Raw genomic sequence first — 18705 nt, forward strand, 5'->3', positions numbered from 1 at the left:
GCGCGGCGGGGAGAACACTCGTGCTCACGGTGAGTGAGAAGGAAAAGGCAAAGGCCCTTGGCAGCTGGGGGCTGCGCCTCGGAGGACACCTTCCTGGCCGATGACAGTCATCAGCAGTGGCGCGACTGTCGCGTCCCAGAGGAACGTCACCGTCTCCCTTATGCAAACCCGCGGGCACAGGGCTGGGTGGGGACAGTTGCGTGATCGCTGAATTTCCAAAACGGTGACGACTTCTTATTTTAAGGAGTTGTCATTTCAGCCCTAGAAAGTCCTGCTCTTTAAAACGGGAAGCATGACAGGCTCAGGTTTACTGAGGACCACTTCCCGCGTAGAGAGTATTTTCTTAAGAAGTGATAACTGCTTTCTGTTCCCTAGTTTGCTGGTTTCCGCCACCAAACTCCTCTCTCTCCTCTGTCACTGAAAAGCCAGCCTTTCCGAGGCGAGCGCCGCTGATCGTGTCTCTGGTTTCCCTTTGAACAGAACTGGGCCCCCCACCCCAAGCAGGATGAAGCTTTTCTTCGTAGAACCTGCCATTTGCCTCAGCGCATTTGCGCTGACTTTGACCTCTCCCCTGACGACGCAGTACGTGTACAGGAGAATATGGGAAGACAGTGGCAACTACAGCATGGCCTCGGCCAGCAACGTTTCTGACTGTGATAAGAACAAGAGCAGCCCGATTTTTGCATTCCAGGAGGTAAGAAATTAAAATAGCCCTAAGATGCGATGAAAAGGAACGTGCGGTGGCTTTCACACGAACCGCCACCCCAGGTGGGTCTCGGGCAAGGATCGCGCGAAACTCCTGGCTCCCAAGCCAAGAGCCTTTTCCAGCTCGCACCCTGTTTGACGTTTCCTAACACCCGTAACCTGCCAATGCCACTTGAAACCCCTTGCTGTGACACTGGCTCTTCTTTCGGAAAATTTCAGCGCAGTTTCATCTCTTCTGTGGCTGTCTCTTTCCTCCATCCCCCAGCTCCAAAAAATTTATTTAAAAGCCTGAGAGTTGGGCCAAGGCCAGCGCCAATGAGTGTTCTGTGGACAGGGTCTAGGTGACACTTGGTGCTCTTGCCTCTCCCTGCTCTTCCTCCCTGCCCCCTTCCACAGCACGTACATGACCCCTAACTGAAGCCTGTGGGGCCAGTCTTTGTCATGGGGTGGAAGGGGGGACAGCACTGGTCAGTCATCCCTTGGTGTCATCAAATCGGCTTGGACTCCCACGCGTGAGCCCATCCTGGGTGGAGAGCGCTCGCTTTTTCTCTGAGGACACTGAAAATGTTTCCTTCATTCTCTCCTCCCCCAATTTTTACCTTGCTTAAAAGAGGAGATACTACGCCACCATGCTCTTGTCCCCTTAGGCCGTTCTTAACAAAGCCCACCAATTCCCAAATGCAAAGGAGATGGCATCTAAATTTGGAATGTTTTTCCCCACAGTGCCTCAAAAACAAACCACACTTGTAAACTTTGAACTCTTCCCCTTGGGAATATTTTATGATGGCGAAAGGACTAGAAGAGTTTAAAGAAATGGCGGTCACCTGCCCGCTGGTGCTAAGACGATCTCCCGGGTGGAAAAGACTTCAGGTGTGACTGGGGGAGGAGTCTCAGCACTGGAGGAAATGGCAGAAGGCCTGAGAAGGAAGGGGCTAGCACTTCCCCAGGTGTCCCCCAGGCGTCCCCCAGGTGTCAGGCATACCCCGGCTGGGGTGAGGCCCGGTTCTTTGACACAGCCCCTGCTGTGACTCATTTCTTCATTTCCACGGGAGAGATTTCTCTTGGAACGGATCATTTTTGGGCAGCCATGCGGACATCCAGGTTCTGGACGGAAGTGAGGTCATAAAAATAGAAGGGCCAAGGTGTCACCTCATGGTTTTGCCACCCAAAAATGTTTCCTATGATATACATGTCATCCCTGGGGAGTGAGACGGTTCAACAGGCTCACCAGACCCCTGGGAGCAGAGAGGAGATGGGGCAGAGGACTAGACATGGGGAAGCTCGGCTGCCTTTGCCCCCTTAGAGAGAGGGGAGACAGGGCTGGGTCCAGCCACCTTGGTGGCCTCCTATGACTAGGCAGGTGATGAGTATCGGCCCCTGGCCTAACCCAGCCACTGAGAGCCACCCCCACTGCCCAGAGAGGTGGCCTTGTTTATAATTAATTGACTGTTGTTTCATTTATTGGTTTTTAATTGGCATTTATTGGTTTTTAATTGGATTACTATTCAAGAGAACATACTGTCCCAGACCCCTTCCCTTAAAGTTGGTGCTCCAGAGTGATAGGTGCTTTTTCTCCAGAGTGATAGGTGCTTTTTCTAGGTCAAGAGACTAGAAGCCACCCCTCCCCCACCCCAGCTGGGACAGCGCGTGGCGATGGCGGCCCTCTCACAGTTTGCTCCTTAGGGCAGACAGACATTTTTCTTCCCAGGAGGCACCACCATCATCTTCAGCACTTCCTTCTGGCGCCTTTTGTGGACACTGTCCCTGCTCAGTTTCTCTTAGAATATTCTCTTCCCTTTGTATCCAAGAACAAATGTTCCCTGTACCCTGAGTTTCTGTCTCAATACCCAGTTCTGGCCACTTGCTCTCTAAAAGAAGTATAGGGGTTTGTGGACTCTTTTTGTAACTCTAAAAATAAGAGATGTCAACAAAAACATAAAAGGGGAGAGGGTAAAGGTCTGAATTTGCATGGGGAACAGAGATAGAATGCAGTCAGAAAAAGGACTACTGTATGTATGAAACTTCCTTTTACATAAACCTAATGATAACCACAAAAAAATCTAGAACTGAGATACAACATAAAAAAGAGGAAACAGAAGAAAAAAAATCGTAGAATACCATTAAAATAAGATAACAGACAGAAACACAAGAAAAAGAGACAATGCAGACACAGAGCTACCAGAAAACAAAAACAAAAGATAAAATGGCTACAGAAAATCCTCATCCATCGATAATCACCCTAAATGTAAATAGACAGAACTCACCAATAAAAAGGCAAAGAGTAGCAGGTTAGATCAGAAAACAAAAGCCAACCATGCGCTGCCTTCGAGAGACACATCTCAGCTGTAACGACAAATATAGACTCAAAGTGAAAAGGTAGAAAATGATACTCTAAGCAAATGGCACCCAGAGAAAAGCTGGTGTAGCTACACTCATATCTGATAAAATAGATTTCAAGATAACAAAGGTAACAGACAGACACGAATGGATATTTTATGACGATACATCAAGAAGATATAATATTTATCAATATAGTTACACCCAAGCAGGTAACACCTAAATATATAACGCAACTACTAACACTACGAGGGAGAAACTGACAAAAACACAATTATAGTAGGGGACCTAAATACCCTTTTAACAGCTATGGACAGATCATCCAAACAGAACATCAATAAAGAAATCACAGCCTTAAATGACACATTAGACCCAATGGACATAATTGACATTTACAGAGCCTTCCATCTCAGAGCACTAGGTTATATAAGCTTCTCTAGTGCACACGGAACATTCTCAAGGGTAGACCATATGTTGGTACACAAAACTTGCCTCAACAAATTTAAAGAGATAGAAATCATACCAAGCAAATTCTCTGACCAGAGCACTTTGAAATTGGAGATCAGCTGCAAAAAGAAAGCAGGAAAAATCACAATTATGTGGAGATTAAACAACACGCTATTAAACAATGACGGAGTCAAAAGAGAAAGAAAACAAGAGATCAAATGACACCTACAGACAAATGAAAATGACGCTACAACATGCTAGAACTTTTGGGGTACGGCAAAAGCGGTAATAAGGAAGTTTGTGCATTACAGGCCTGTCGTGAGAAACGAGAGAAATCCCAAATAACCTCAAAGAACTAGAAAAAGGAGAACAAAAGGAACCCAAAGTCAGGAGAAAGAAGGAAATTATAAAAGCTAAAGCAGAAATGAGCAAAATAGAAAACAAAAAGGCAATAGAGAAAATTAATGCAACAAAACGCGAATTCTTTGAAAAGGTTAATAAAACTGACAACCCCCTGGCTAGACTCACGAAGGAAAAAAGAGAAAAGACTCAAATAAACAAAATTGGAAATGAAAGAGAAGTTACGACAGACACCACAGAATATACAAAGGTTCATAGAAGGCTACTGTGAAAGGGTATAGCCATCAAATCAATAACCTAGAAGAAATGGACAAGTTCTTAGAAACATACAACCTTCCTAGACTGAATCATGAAAAACTGCAAAATCTAAATACACCGATCCACAGTAAAGAAATGGAAATAGTCACCAAAAACGTCCCCAAAAGTAAAAGTCTAGGACCAGAGGGCTTCACCAGTGAATTCTACCAAACACTCACAGAAGATTACATGCCTGTTCTTCTCAAACTCTTCCAAAAACTTAAAGAACGGGCAATACTTTCTCACTCATTTTATGAGGCCAACATTTATTTCTCTGATACCAAAACCTGTCAAGGATGACACACGATATATTACAGATCTGTACACTTGAAACCCATATAATTTTATTAACCAATGCCACCTCAATAAATTTAATTTTTTTTTTAAAAGGTGTCATAGCACAGGGTCAGTAAATGAATGAATGAATGAATGATTTTTTTTCAGCTCAGATTTTCTTGCCGCTCCCCCGAAAGATCAACTGTGTGCAAGAAGCACGCATGATACAACACTTCTTCCTGCGACCCCATATTTCCTCACCCTTCCTACGTAATAAATATACGTACGTGTACGTGTATTGGAATAAAAGGTAATATGAATTTCGAGGTGCAGATATCAGAGTAAACTGAGCTCTTTCACTTCTAATTGACATTTGACAAGTCTGTATGGATGAAAGTCTTACTTTCAACCCATTTGGGGTTGAGAGATGTGTAGTAGGTGCATACTCATATATATAAATATCGTTCCAGCCTATTTGTCACATCGTCAGGTTTTCTGAGCCCCGTGACTGCGGCTCGCCCGCATACTTCTCTCGGGCAGCGATGTTAACCTCTAAGGACCTCTTAACAAAATGGGGAGGCTGTGGGATGAACCTCTGGCTGAGGGTGGAGAAGCGGGACACTCAGGCATGTTTGCGGACTTCTGTGGAGGAAGGAACGTTGACTCCCTCACCGCTCCCTCCTCCGCTGTTCAGTGATTCATTCTGAAGTGTTCAGTTGGCCGTCAGGGTCGATGCTCCTCAGATAACTTTCAGGAGAGGGACTTTGCTCCTGAAGAGGGCTCCTTCGGGTTATCCGGCAGATGATGGCACTGTTCTCGCTCAAGAATTTTTTTATAACACTGACACAATCCCTTGTTTCCAGCGGGTAAGGAATGCTTTCTATTCAATTGGACTGAATATCTATGTTTTGGCCCGTGGAATTGTGGCTGCTTTAAAACTGATCTTACTTTCCTTCGTTTATCCCTGTCGCCGTACCCCGTCATTCTGTCACTCCTGAGCAGCAAACAGCACTTTCTTTACCCTGCTGTCTCCCATTGACCCGTATGGATTACGTAATGATAAGTCTCCAGAGTTTAAAAGGTACACACACGACTGTGCCTCAGCTTTGACTTGTGATTAAAATATACTTTGAGTCTGTCTTCGTTAAAATCTGTGTTTTGAAACAGGCTAGCGACGAGGAGCACGGCCTGTGGGAAAGATGGCAGAGAGAAAGAAGACAGGACTCGGGCGGGGGAGGGGGAGGGGGACCCCAAACCAGAACATCTTGTGAGAAGCTGACTTTGAGATAACTGCTTCGTTTATTTATTTATTCGAGGACTATTTACTCGATGGTTACTCTATCTGTAGGAATACAAAGATGTGCTCAGGAAGCCTGAGCTCATAAAAATGAAACAGCTGAAATGGATTAAGCCCTGATGTGTATTAGGGCCTCGTGCCCAGCTCGTTACATTTACTTTAAATTTAACTCTCACGACAGCCTGCAAGGTAGGGGCCGTTGTTGTCCCCTCGTCGGGTGAAGAAGCTATAGAAAGAAATAATTTGGTCAGGATCACATGCAGTTAGCAAGTTCCAGAGGCATATTTTACATGATTATTCATTCATCCGGTCAATACTGGGTGTTTGCCCTATGCCGAGCACTGTTCTAGAAGCTGGCAATGCTGTGGTGAAGAGGATGAGGCCCCAGCACTCCTGGAGCGCAGGTCGTAGAGGAGAAGGCACACGACGAGTGCATCGATCAAAATATCATGTTCTGTCAAGGAGCAGTAAGTCTAAGGAAAAACATGGCAGGATAAGGCAAGAGTGTTGGGCAGGGTCGGGGGACTTGCTGTGGACGAGATCGGTCATAGCAGGCCCTCTGAGGAGGTGACACTGAATTGAGGAAGTGAGCTGTGTGACAGGCAGGCAGAGAGAAAAACAAGTCCGAAGGCCAGTGAGCACGGGGTGTAAGGAAGTGGCATGAGGAAGTGGAGGTGAGTCAAGAGAAGTCGTGATTCAGGGCCACCCATGTCACGGCAAGGAGGTGGATTTAGTCCTGTGTAAGGACAGCCGCGGTGGGGGCGGGGCGGTGAGCAGGGGAGTGATGGGGGCTGATGTGTGTTTTGAAAGATCATTCTAATCGCTGGTAAAGAACTGGCTGGGTTTGAATCCAGCTTTGTCTGCCGCCAGAGCTCAAGCTCTTGATCGTTATGGCCAAAAGCAGGACCTGGAGATGAATGACAACTGCCACGTGAGAAGGCTCCGAGGAAGGAGGAAGGAGAGATGACATCTGCTGGCGACTCTGAGGGACATCCAAGTTGGACTGTGCCTGGAACAGAGAGACTACTGGGGGAGGGAGTGGGGACGATGCTGAGAACTGAGGTTGACCACATCTCGGAGGGTGAACGCTCTGGCGGGCAGTGGGGAGACATTGAAGGCACAGGAAGGCGAAGGACACGTGGAGCGGGTCCTCCTTTGGCAAAGTGAGATGCCAGAGTAGTTCAGGTGAAAACTAATGAAGGCTGTCACGCCGGTGGCAGCCACGGGACTGTAAGGGAGGACGGGGGCCTGGCAAACACGGGGTGGGCGGGACAGGCTGTGTCACGGGAGAGGGAAAGGCCAGCACCGGGACAGCTAAGCTCTGTGTCCGAGTGGCGAGAACAGCTCCTGGCAACGTGGAATTGCTTGAATGACAGGAATATATAATAATAAAAATGGGCTCGATACTTTAAAAAAACATTAATTCAGTATTTGATATTTTCGTGGTTCCTCGGTTGTTTGGAGTGCTTTCTAAATATTGCACGAATAAATCTTTTTAAAAAAATGAGCTTAAGAATCCCCAGTATAAGAATGCACATGCTCTTTCTATAAAATCCGGGAAATACAGAGAAGTGGCAAGCAGAAAATGCTACCCATCGCCCCCGATTCTTCCCGTCAATGACTAGCATCACAGCTGTCACAGCTGTTAACCTGTGTGAGTTCACAGTTGTCTCGGTCCTCAGGTCACGATACGCTACCGTTTTTAATCAGTGCAAAACTCCTCTTTGGGCTTTATCTTAATGTTTAGTAAGTACAGGAATAAGTTTGTCATCGATTTGGAGACCCATGTAAAAAGGACAACCGAGCTCTTCCTAAATTACGGCCTGCCACACAGGAGTAAGTATGACACCGCTGGTACCCGTTCCCCTTCAGAGCAGACAGAAAGACACCTCTCGGGGAAGGGTGACGCGCGGGCGAGAACGCACATCTGCTCTCTCAGTGCTAAGTGTTCATATGGGAAAAAGCTCACATCACCACGGGGTCCCCGAGGCCTGGGGGTTTGTGGACCCCTGTGTGCGACAGACACACACCGACACAACACGCACGCTTTTATCTCTGTGGTGAGCGTGCCCACGCGGTCCTCGACTAGCACGCGTGGGCGATGACGTCGCTTCTTGGTGGATGCTCCGCGAACGGGGTGAGGGTTCAAGTTGCACCCGACCCACGTGCCGGGCGCCCCGCCCGCACCTCCTGGCCCCAGGGACAAGAGCACACGCTGTGCCGGTCCTGTGTGCATTATACAAACCTCTGTTAACAAGGTCTTCATTTTCTTTGCAGGAAGTTCAGAAAAAGATGTCTCTGTTTAATCTGCAGATAGACATAAGTGGATTAATTCCCGGTCTGGTGTCCACCTTCATCCTTCTGTCTCACAGTGATCGTCGCGGACGAAAATTCCCTTTGATTCTGTGTTCCGCCGGAGCTCTGGCGACCAGCATCTGGCTCTGTTTACTGTCCTATTTTGCCTTCCCATTCCAGCTTTTGATTGCATCTACCTTCTTTGGGGCACTTTGTGGCAATTCTATCACATTTTTCGGAGCCTGTTTTGCCTACATCGTTGATCAGTGTAAAGAAGAGAAACACAGAACGATTCGAATAGCCCTCACTGACTTCTTACTGGGACTCGTTACCGGGCTAACGGGGCTGTCTTCTGGCTACTTCATTAGGGAACTGGGTTTTGTGTGGTCCTTTTTCATTATTACCGTGGTTCTCACCGTTAACTTGATTTATATCGTGTTCTTTCTCGGCGAGTCAAGGGAAGAGTCTCCGTTTCAGAACGTTTCCGTATCGTGTTATGAAGGCTTTAAAAACCTATTTTACCGAACTTACATGCTTTTTAAAAATGCTTCTGGTGTGCGACGGTCCTTGCTCTGTTTGCTGCTTTTTACAACGATGACTTATTTTTTCATGATAATGGGCGTTTCCCCCATTTTTATTCTCTATGAATTGGACTCTCCGCTCTGCTGGAATGAAGTTCTCATAGGTTACGGATCAGCTTTGGGTAGCGCCTCGTTCTTGACTAGTTTCCTCGGAATATGGATTTTTTCTTACTGTATGGAAGATGTTTACCTAGCCATCATGGGGACCCTCACCACCATGGCGGGAATGGTGATGACTGCTTTTGCCAAAACGACATGGATGATGCTTCTAGGTGAGTGACAAATGGAGCCTTTGAACTAACTGTGTATTTCAGGTTTATAGAAAATGAATTTAGTCTGTTGGGTGAGAAACTTTAACATAAAATTCTCTATTTAACGGTCTTGCTTAATTAAAAGTATGTTGTTTAAAGAGCTAGTCTGACAGAAGCCAAGCACCAATTGCTTAAAACAATTCACTGAATAACCACAATTTTCCAGAGTTGCATATTAGCCCCCAAATTTTGTTTTGAGGAACATTGTTCTCATGAATCAATTCTTCAATACAACTTTCACCGAACGGAGTATTTCTTAAAATGCTGCTCAGAAGGCTACTTTCTATCAAAATGTTAAAGGCAATTATATAAAGTATATTCAACAAATCTATTAGAAAAATTCATATCCATCGAATAGATTCAAGAAGGGAATTCTGAAGGTTTTGCAAACTGATCTTCCAGCATATTGGTCATTTCATCAATTGACTTTTGATGGATCACGTTTTGGCAGACGGGACCGCTTCCTTACCCACCTGCCTCATAAGTGGTTTTTGTAGGGCTTGAGTGAGATGCTGCATTTGAAGGGCCAAGAGATACGGAAACTGGGACTCTGGGAAGGGTCCACTGTAGTCTCCGTCTGTGAAGGCAGTGTTAAGCTCTTGTTACCTTGCAGAGAAGCAGGGCGACCAAACAGAACCCAGCTTCATTTCCATCTCTCGCACTAGGTGATCTTGGCAAGCTGATTAAGTACTCTGAGCCCTCGTGTTTTCATCTGTGAAATGGGCACAGTGCTGTCTAATGCAGGGTTAGGACGAATGTCAGAAGAGATCACTGCACAGCAGTTAGCACGATGCCTGGCAGCCGGTGAATGCTGGTTCTTCCGCACAGCTGCCAAGGCCAAATAAGCCAATACACGTGGAAACACGCCGGAAACTTTTAAGTAATCTGCAAATGTACTGTCTTACTATTTTATCCTAGACCTAAAAATACTACTGACCGTTAAGGGTGGTAATTGACGGCCAGAGGCGATTTGTGTCCGTGAAGTTATTCGGCCACAAAGATGAACGCGCAATAAGATAAAGAACCAATTGATCAATAAATGAATCGATATAATAAAAGAATGCTGACGCCCAAAATACCAGGTCTGAAAAATCAAAAACAGAAAACAAACAGGAAAAAACGAATTAAGTCACAATTTGCCACACGAGAGGTCACTACGACAGCGGGGCAGAGGGGGGAGGGGTGGGCGGGGGGAGGTCCGGTCTGACCTAAGGCTTCGGTGAACTCTTGTTCTCGCCCCGGAATAAGGTGTTGCCAGTAAAGTCACCTTGAACTAACCCATCTTTGTCTATCCTGATTCATTAAATAGAAGCCTACAATTAACTCCGTCGTTAGAGGCAGTGAGTTGGGAGGCTTGTAGAAAATGACATGTTTAGCGAGAACGTGTTTCACGTCTCAAACTTCTGACCTAAGGCTTCCGTGAACTCTTGTTCTCGCCCCGGAATAAGGTGTTGCCAGTAAAGTCACCTTGAACTAACCCATCTTTGTCTATCCTGATTCATTAAATAGAAGCCTACGATTAACTCCGTCGTTAGAGGCAGTGAGTTGGGAGGCTTGTAGAAAATGACATGTTTAGCGAGAACGTGTTTCACGTCTCAAACTGACAATTTGTTTTCTGATTCCCGACCATTTCTCTCACAGTCAGGCTGCCCTTCCTTTTCACATTCGTGCCGCTGTCTGTGCTACGGTCCATGATGTCAAAAGTGGTTCATTCTACTGAAATAGGTGAGTTTAATTTGCTTAAGGAGTGTGATGAACCCACAGTCTGTACCAGCTCAAATCTATGCACCGTCAACGTTTGAGGCTTTTGAATCAAGTGGTAAGTTCAAGGTTAGGAAGAGGCTTCTATTCTATTAGGGCAAGGGAGCCTGTGCCCGGGGCTCGTGCTTTGGGACACTGCCTCCGGCCGGGCCCCACCCCGAGGGGAGGGAGGCCTAAGGGCCAGGCGGATATGCCCTTCAGGAGCCCCCAACACCTCTGCCTTTCAGACTCCACTTTGGGTTCCTGGGCCCCCGTAACTCCCAGCCAAAGAGCCAATCTGGGCTCATGTCTAGTAATGCCTGTGTGACCCCCTTCCTCAGGCCCTTTCTCCCGAGGGAGGGCTGTGACCTCAGTGTGCTCACCGCTAGACCAAGGGGGTAGCCACACAGGGACCTTTTATAGATCTGGCCTGACCTTGGAGTGTCTTCTGCCATGGGCAAAGGACCCCTTCCAAGCAGGATGGAGCAAGAGGGAGAACACAGTACGGGTGGCCCACAGCCCCCAGTGGGGAACCAAGGGCCGAGAGCCAGCTCACCTATGCGGTCAGGTTCCTACATGGAACCCTAAAAGCTCTGAGAATTCTAAGTGTGTGTCCGACCTTCCAAATCATTGCGAAGGTATATTTCTCAGAGTCGGCAGACAGAACACATCTCCGTTAACAGTTTATTAGTCAGAATTATAACTTTTAAATACGTAGACTATCGCATGTAGGCCTCTAACTGGATTCTCATGTTGGACTTGAATCAGAGGCCTAGCAGAAACAGGCCCCACTCGGCTGGTTCAATTAGGAGGCGCTAATGAAAGACAGCGGAGAGATATGGGGAGTGTGGGGGTCCCAGCGAGGAGGAGCGGGGAGCGGAGAAGAGACGTCACAGTCCCCCTCTCCTCTTTCATCCCATCGGCCAAGTGTGGCTGGCAGTCAGGCCACTGGGGAGGTCCACGTCACGTCGTTTGTGGGGTGAGCCTCCCAAGTATAGAGCAAACAGTCCAAGAGGGCAGAGAATAACCAGTCCCAAAGAAACGAAAGTTAAATTTCCAGTTAGAACCAGTTGCTAGTTAGGTATCAGGCATGTGAGGTTATCCTCGTTCCCCGTGGTGTCACACGGGTATCGTCAGACCTTGGAGCTTTCTTCTGTTTCGTGCCTCAGCCTGGTACAGATGTTCGTATTAACTGTCTATGAATAATTCACAGTTAATGCTATTCTACTTACGGTAGTTTAGTCAGTGCTGGGGAAGACTGCATAATTCAGCAAATTAAAAAAAATACATTTCTTGATTCTTTTCCACTCGAAAGTTGTAGCTGGACAGTCACGCAGCTGTTTATAAATTATTGGTGATGACTAGCTGGAAAACCACTTAGGAATATAGAAACGAGTGAGTACAGTATGTAAAAATCACTTGCTTCCTTGGATTCTGCAGTGGTTTCTTAGCTGTGGCAGCAAAGCACAACGACAGAAGAAAAAACAGAAATGAGACTTTATCCAAACATAAAACTTGTGTGCTTCACAGACCACCACGAAGAAAGTGAAGACAACCCACAGAATGGGAGGCTAGTTTTGCAAATCACATGTCTGAGAAGGAATTTGTATCCAGAATATGTGAGAACTCATAAAACTCAACAGCAGAAAAGACAACCCAATTAAAAAAAAATGGGCAAAGGGTTTGAATAGACATCTCTCCAAAGAAGGCCAATAAGCGCATGAGAAAAACGCTTGACATCTTTAGGGATCCGGGGAATGCAAACCAAAACCACGACAAGACCCACTAGGTGGGCTAACATGAAAGAGCCAGTGCTGGTGAGGATGAGGAGGAGATCCCGCGCACGGTGCGGGCGGGAAAACTGAACGATGCAGCCATTCTGCAGAAAAGACGCGAAAAGTTAGAGTTACCTTATGACTCGGCAATTCCATCCCTAGGTGTGTACCCAGGAGAAGTGAAAAACGCATGTCCCCATAAAACCCTGTATGCAGATGTTCACAGCAGCATTATTTATAACAGCCAAAAGGCAGAAGCAATGCAAACATCCATGAACTGATGAATGGATAAGTGAAACGCGATGTGTTTTTGCCAATGAAAAGAAATCAAGTACTGAGAGATGCTACGACCTTGAAACTGTCATGCCAAATGAAAGGAGCTAGTCACAAAAGACCACGCGTTATATAAACATGATTCTACGTATATGAAATGTTCAGAAAAGGCAAATCTTTATCATAAAGACAGAAATTAGGTTAGTGCTTTGAGGGCCTGGGGAGAAAGGGAGTTTCTTTTTGGGGTGACGAAACGTTCTAAGCTTAGCGTGTGGCCCGAGTCTGTGAACGTACTCAGAGTCACTGACGTGTACAATTTAAGAGGCTGAGTTTTATATCTCAAGTTGTTTGAAAGGGGGAAAAAAATCTGCCTGCTTTGACTTAGAGCTGCAACAGATTTGTCAGAATATTGTTTATTTTTGTTTATAGTTGGTTTCATGTATTTATAAAGGCTTTTAAAAAGTCATTCCACGTTGTTAAATACAGTGACATTTTTAAATGTTCAGTATACTTTTTGGCATTTCCTACTCTGAACTGTGATAATTTTGTGAACTGATTCCATTGTTCTAGAAAAAAAATATATAATTACTTTGTTCTCAGCTGCAAACTAATATACCCCTTTGATGGTGCTGGCGTTTCCATAACCAAATATATTCCCATCCATTTTGTTTAAAATGGGATATTTTTTGAAGATGTTATGCACTTGAAAATAATAAGGGAAATCTGCAGAAGGTTCCAGATGCCTCTCACGATCGCTATTATCTGAAATAAGAGGAGAAAACTGGATTTGGGTAATGACTTTGAAATCTCTGTGCCCCATACAGCTATGAAACTCATAGCTAAAGCCGGCCTGAACTACGTCTTACCATCGCCTGTGAAGTCCCTGTCATTATAAATTGGAACCCAGTAAAAACAGATTTGACTTTTTGAGGTCTAGCGGAGTAAAGAAAAGTTTAGAAAACAAACTGAATTGCACTTCTTACAGCATCCAGTTTATCCCTGACAACTGGTCCAGGTCGAACTGCTCAGGGAGGTTCGGCCACGAGCTAAAGCTCCCTCCTAAGCATGTGGTGTCTGTGTCAGAACAGATGTGGCAGCGCCTGACCAATTTTCCGTGAAGAACAGAGTCAAGCCATCGCCCAATGGGATCAGAACGACACGGTCTGTCCTTTGTGGCACTGTTCCTGGTTGTAGCAAGGGACCGGAAATCTGAGAACTAACGATATAGCTACACAAGTAGGATAACTTCCTCCCAGTTGAGCTGACTTAATGCGTCATCGAGTCAGAAAGGCAGTAAGTCTCTGTGCTACTCGGTGATCGTTAACCGGGCTCGAGTTGACCTTTTATTCCTTCATTTGACAAATATGTATTAAATGTCTACCATGTGCCAAGACAGCTAGGCCCTGGGGACACAGTAAACACAGTAGAAATGCACTTGGCACTGACGGAGCTTTCACTGTAGTCAAAAGAAGACACGTACATGAAAACACAGTATTCTGCAGAGAAATGTTTATGTTTTATGAACGTGTGTCTTATTCAATGAAGAATTTGAAGCAAAGTATGAGAATATGTATATTCGAATGAAGAGTTTAAACTGACAAAAATCAGTGCACAGTCTAAAAAATCAGGACCGTGGGGAATATTCAAAATAGACATATAAACTATAATCCAGTTATGAAAGGTGACCCTCAAGTTTGCCTTTTCCTATCAGCCCAGTCAAACACAATTTATTTACATGATCCGTATTGTTTATAAGAAAAATGTATTACAATTTATCATGGAAAAGTAAACTTGGCAAAGTAGGGAGTGAGCACAGTGGCTTCATGATAGGGGCTGTGGACACGATATGGGAACATTCACCGAGGACGTCACGAAGAGCTGACGACAGTCACAAAATTTAGTATCTGCTGATGGAAAATTTGACAAAGAAGAAGAAAAGTACATAAAGATGCCCAGCCTGCCTTTCAGAAGTTTAACTGTTCAGTCACTATGCTCTTGGACTCCACCCCAAACCAAAACTTGGTAGAATAATGGCCATTTTGCTCCAATTACGAGCATGGACTGACTGTGGTCTTCCCATCAGCGAACCTGGCATGTAGCAAGTGTGAAGGGCAGCAGAATCCCCACTCTTCCTGATGCTGTAAGCCGCCCCCAAGAGCAGGCGGTGTCAAGTAGGCAAGAGAGAAAAATGTTATAATCCCTTAATGTCAAACCTTCACGAGAGCACAGTTACTTGATGAGTCGAATGCAGACGAATCTTCTGGTGACTGAATCTTTTTGTCGCTATGGAGGGAGGGATCAAGTTCAAATTGGAGCATGTATGATAAAATTCTCTCTCGCTGCACCTGTCGCTCTTGCCAGATCTGAGAAGCAGATGGAAAGGATTACTTCACCTTTCAAAAGGCCTCTGGGAGTGGGGGGATTTTGCTGCTAAGAGCCGTCTTGCCCATATGGGGTGTGTCACAGATTATCATGGGGACAGAGAGGGGGATGCATCTTCTTGAACCTCAGGGCTGCTAGTTGTGGCTCTGCAGACTTCCAACGCGACAGCTTCAGTGCCTTTGACCTTCATCCTCTTTACACTGGAACTGTGCTTCGCTCTGCGCCATTTCACATAAGGGACTCGAGCCTCCGCGGGGTTTGTTATCTGCAGAGGTCCTGGACCCGCAGCTCCGCGGATACCGAGGGAAGACCGTAGCTGAGGTTTGGGGAGTCAAAAGTAAGGTGTACGTGGATTTTTCGGCTGCGCCAGGGACCGGAGCCCTAACCCCCGCTATGTGGTGTTTTCGATGTCTGTCGCGTGAAGTCCAAGGAGGACCCCTGACCTCAGTTTCTTCGGCCACGAAGTGGGCGACCGATGCTTGGGGCTCTGAGGGAGCATCCTGTGCTCTCCAGGCGGTGCCCCCCGTGCTCGCTCTTTTTGGTGAATAACGGTGTTCTCCGTTAGTTTTTTTGTCGTTGTCGTGTAAACTCAGCCTTTTCTTTTCCTCTCTCCGTACCCCGATACACACAGGTGCCCTGTTCGCTTGTACTGCTTTCTTAGAAACACTGGGCGGAACCATTGCAGTTTCTACTTTCAATGGAATTTACTCCGCCACGGTTGCGTGGTCCCCAGGCTTCGTCTTCCTGCTGTCGGCCGCTCTGTTACTCATCCCACTGGCCAGTCTATGGTATGTACCTACTTTTACTCATTTTATCAGAGGAGAGCCGGATTCGATCAATGCCTAACCCCACCAGTAAAATTAGATCGATGTGTTGGAGTTTGGCCTCAGAGTGTACTTTTCTCAAGAACTTTTACATGTGAAGACATCTGTCAGTAACTCTGGAGACGTAGGAAGCAAGAGAGTGACATGGCAGACCAGAACCAGGAGGAGGATTGGGTTAGAGAGAGACTCTGAGAAGTTGCCCCTGTCTCTTTAAATATGAACGACTGATTAGATTTGCATGCAAGAAGAGATAGATAGATATTAAAATACTATGACTACCCAGAGTGTAATATCCCCTGACGGTCAAAGATGAACTTTAATACGGATCCTTAGGTAGATGACCAGGGCAGACAGCATGCACTGACCATCAGGAATTCTTTCCAGAGAACTGGCTTGTTTAACGACTCCCTTTTTAAATGTCAATATCTGAATAAATACAAAGTGCAAAATGCTTTGGATAAACAGTACGCAGAACGAAAAGATAGGCCACAGGCATGAACCGGAGAGAAATAGCTCCTTTTGCCTTTCAGTTAATAAGAAGCGTGAGCTAACTCGGTACGTGGTTGCTGTGGCGCCCAAGCAAAGAGGTGACACTTGGTGCAGAGCCAAAGCTAACAATGATTTTTTTTATTTTTTACGCCTACAGCACCTGGTCTTCCTAGGTGGTCTCCCATCCAAGTACTAACCAGGCCTGACCCTGCTTAGCTTCCGAGATCAGACGGGATCGGGCCTGTTCAGGGTGGCATGGCCGTAGACTCCAAATTCTATAAAGAAGTTCGTTATGACAAAAAAAAAATTTAAATGACCAAAATGTACAATAATGCTTAAATAAAGATGGTACATCCATATCGTGAGAATTGAGTAAGAACTGCTTACATGGGGAGTAGAATAACAGGTACTTTTAATTTTAGTCATTGTCTATCTATGAATATGCTGTTATGAACACATATTACTTACATAACTGGAAAACCAGTGCAGATGGATAAAAGGTAGCTTCTAATAACGTGAGCAGAGATGGTCCTCCGAGATGTTTTAACCCTGTACTCCTCAATGTTTTTCAGTGACAGGTACATGCTACTGTAATTATTTCCAGGTAGCTATTGTCCTAGCTTAGCTAGAGCTATTGAATATAGCATTTAGGAGGAGCTGGAAGAGAAAGCACTCACGTCGATTATTGATTCCTTTTCAGAATGCCGTGCATAACGAGTCTGTTGGCCTCGAGATACCAATATATTCTTTCTATGCATAATCTGCATAATTAATTAATTAGAAGCACGTCACCTGAAAAAAGGTGAATACAAATTATTTATGTGCTGCCTTAATCACAACGCAAAAACGTCTCGTTCCTTTTGCAGCGTTGTTAAGTGCGCCAGCTGGGACAAGAGAGGCGACGTGCTTCTCGTCCAGGAAGAAGCCAGCGAGGACACCTCGGACAGCTGACACCGTGGTCTTTGGAAAACGCACGTAGCGCGTATTCTGACTTCTGAGACACACGCGCTCGCCCCGACGGCCGATGCTGCGGCCTCTGCCCCAGGCTCACTGCGGCACCGCGCGCTGCGGGCACTTGATGAGAACCGTGCTTGGTATTTCCATACAGAGGAGAACAAAATCCGACATGCTTCCCCGTTTTGGATTTACAAAAGAAACGGAAACTTAACGGTATCAGGAGGGCTGACGCGGCTCCACACGATCAAAAGCAATAATGCCCTCATGTGTCCGGTCTCACATTGAGACCAGAGAGAGCTCGGTAACCTCAGCTTCTTCATCTGCAGAATGGGTTCTGACCCCTCCCAAGGATTCTGAAGGCTCAGCTGTTGAAAATTATGATGAATCATTCACTGATAGGAAAATAATAGAAGCTTCAAATGTTTATCATTTTACCTCTACTTGGGTAAACGCTTTTTTATAGAGCCCATCGAGGTGCTGCTGATACCGACAGCTTTTAATAGATGCAAAGTCCTTAAAACAGAAGGACTTTAAAGAATATGTATTTTCACTTTGCCTGATATGTTTCATCAGTGACAGGCATGGTAATATTTTATTTTTATATGTAACAAAGCGGTGTTACATATACTTCTATATGTAATAAAAAAATGTTATAAAATGGAATTGTTTCTAAAGAAATGTAAAAAATGAGAAAACGCCAACTCTGCAGTGAAGTAATAGCCATCCCTCGTCTGGTCCCCTGTTCCCGTCACAGGTGCGCCTTCCCCACTGCCGCACACGCCCCCAGGGGCCACTCTGGGCCTTGTGAACACCACACTCTTCTGTGCCACCCTCCCAAAAACAGCCCAAGCCCCAGCCCAAGCCCCAGCCCAGGCCGCTTCCTCTGTGCAGCCTGCGTGTGTCTCCTCCCCGTCCCCACCCCGGCCACCGTCCCCATGGAGCGATCCGGTCCCCTGCCATCTCCGCGTTTTCCACGGCCTCGTACCGTTTCCTTGACCTGCTTGACAAGAAGCACCTTGAGGACAGGGACAGTCTTTGATTCCTCATTCTAGCCTCAATAAACATTTGTTGAACCAAATACAAAGTTTTGGTTTTATTTGTAAAACTAACGTAAAGCCATCTATTTAATGCATCACTGATATGCTATGGTCGTTAAGCCAGCCTTGCAAATAAATTGAAAAATATGCTAGCCCGTGCACTTTTTAAACGGGTTTATAGGTCCTTTAACAGCTCCCATTTTCTGAGTTACCGTGTGTAATAACACAAATTCCCCGAAGTACAGCTACAACGATTAGTCTCTGTAATCTCTTGAAATCATCTCCTCTGTGCGGTCACACTGCGATGGCTTTTTTTCCTGTA

General features: G+C 45.8%; 1 protein-coding gene and 1 non-coding gene across 2 annotated transcripts; one reads left to right on the forward strand and one right to left on the reverse strand.

Moving 5' to 3' along the window:
* The first annotated feature begins 6 nt into the window (after positions 1 to 6).
* On the forward strand, positions 7 to 18009 carry SLC46A3 (solute carrier family 46 member 3). The gene is made up of 6 exons (XM_006904802.3): positions 7 to 29; positions 481 to 694; positions 7997 to 8867; positions 10548 to 10631; positions 15708 to 15864; positions 17256 to 18009. Exons 2-6 carry the CDS (start codon positions 506 to 508, stop codon positions 17338 to 17340), a joined length of 1386 nt encoding a protein of 461 aa, XP_006904864.1. The 5' UTR covers positions 7 to 29; positions 481 to 505; the 3' UTR covers positions 17341 to 18009.
* On the reverse strand, positions 16538 to 16656 carry LOC112480034. Its single transcript, XR_003046464.1, has one exon. It is a non-coding gene; the product is annotated as a 5S ribosomal RNA (ribosomal RNA).
* Positions 18010 to 18705: the final 696 nt, after the last annotated feature.

Source organism: Pteropus alecto, unplaced genomic scaffold (genome assembly GCF_000325575.1).
Source record: "Pteropus alecto unplaced genomic scaffold, ASM32557v1 scaffold80, whole genome shotgun sequence".
In the NCBI taxonomy this organism is placed as follows: domain Eukaryota; kingdom Metazoa; phylum Chordata; class Mammalia; order Chiroptera; family Pteropodidae; genus Pteropus; species Pteropus alecto.

Excerpts from the sequence above, each read along its gene's own strand:
- SLC46A3 (XM_006904802.3), top strand. The coding sequence starts at position 506 with ATGAAGCTTTTCTTCGTAGAACCTGCCATTTGCCTCAGCGCATTTGCG. Across the intron at positions 695-7,996 it reads CGATTTTTGCATTCCAGGAG|GAAGTTCAGAAAAAGATGTC; the intron begins GTAAGAAATTAA and ends TTTTCTTTGCAG. Across the intron at positions 10,632-15,707 it reads GGTTCATTCTACTGAAATAG|GTGCCCTGTTCGCTTGTACT; the intron begins GTGAGTTTAATT and ends CGATACACACAG.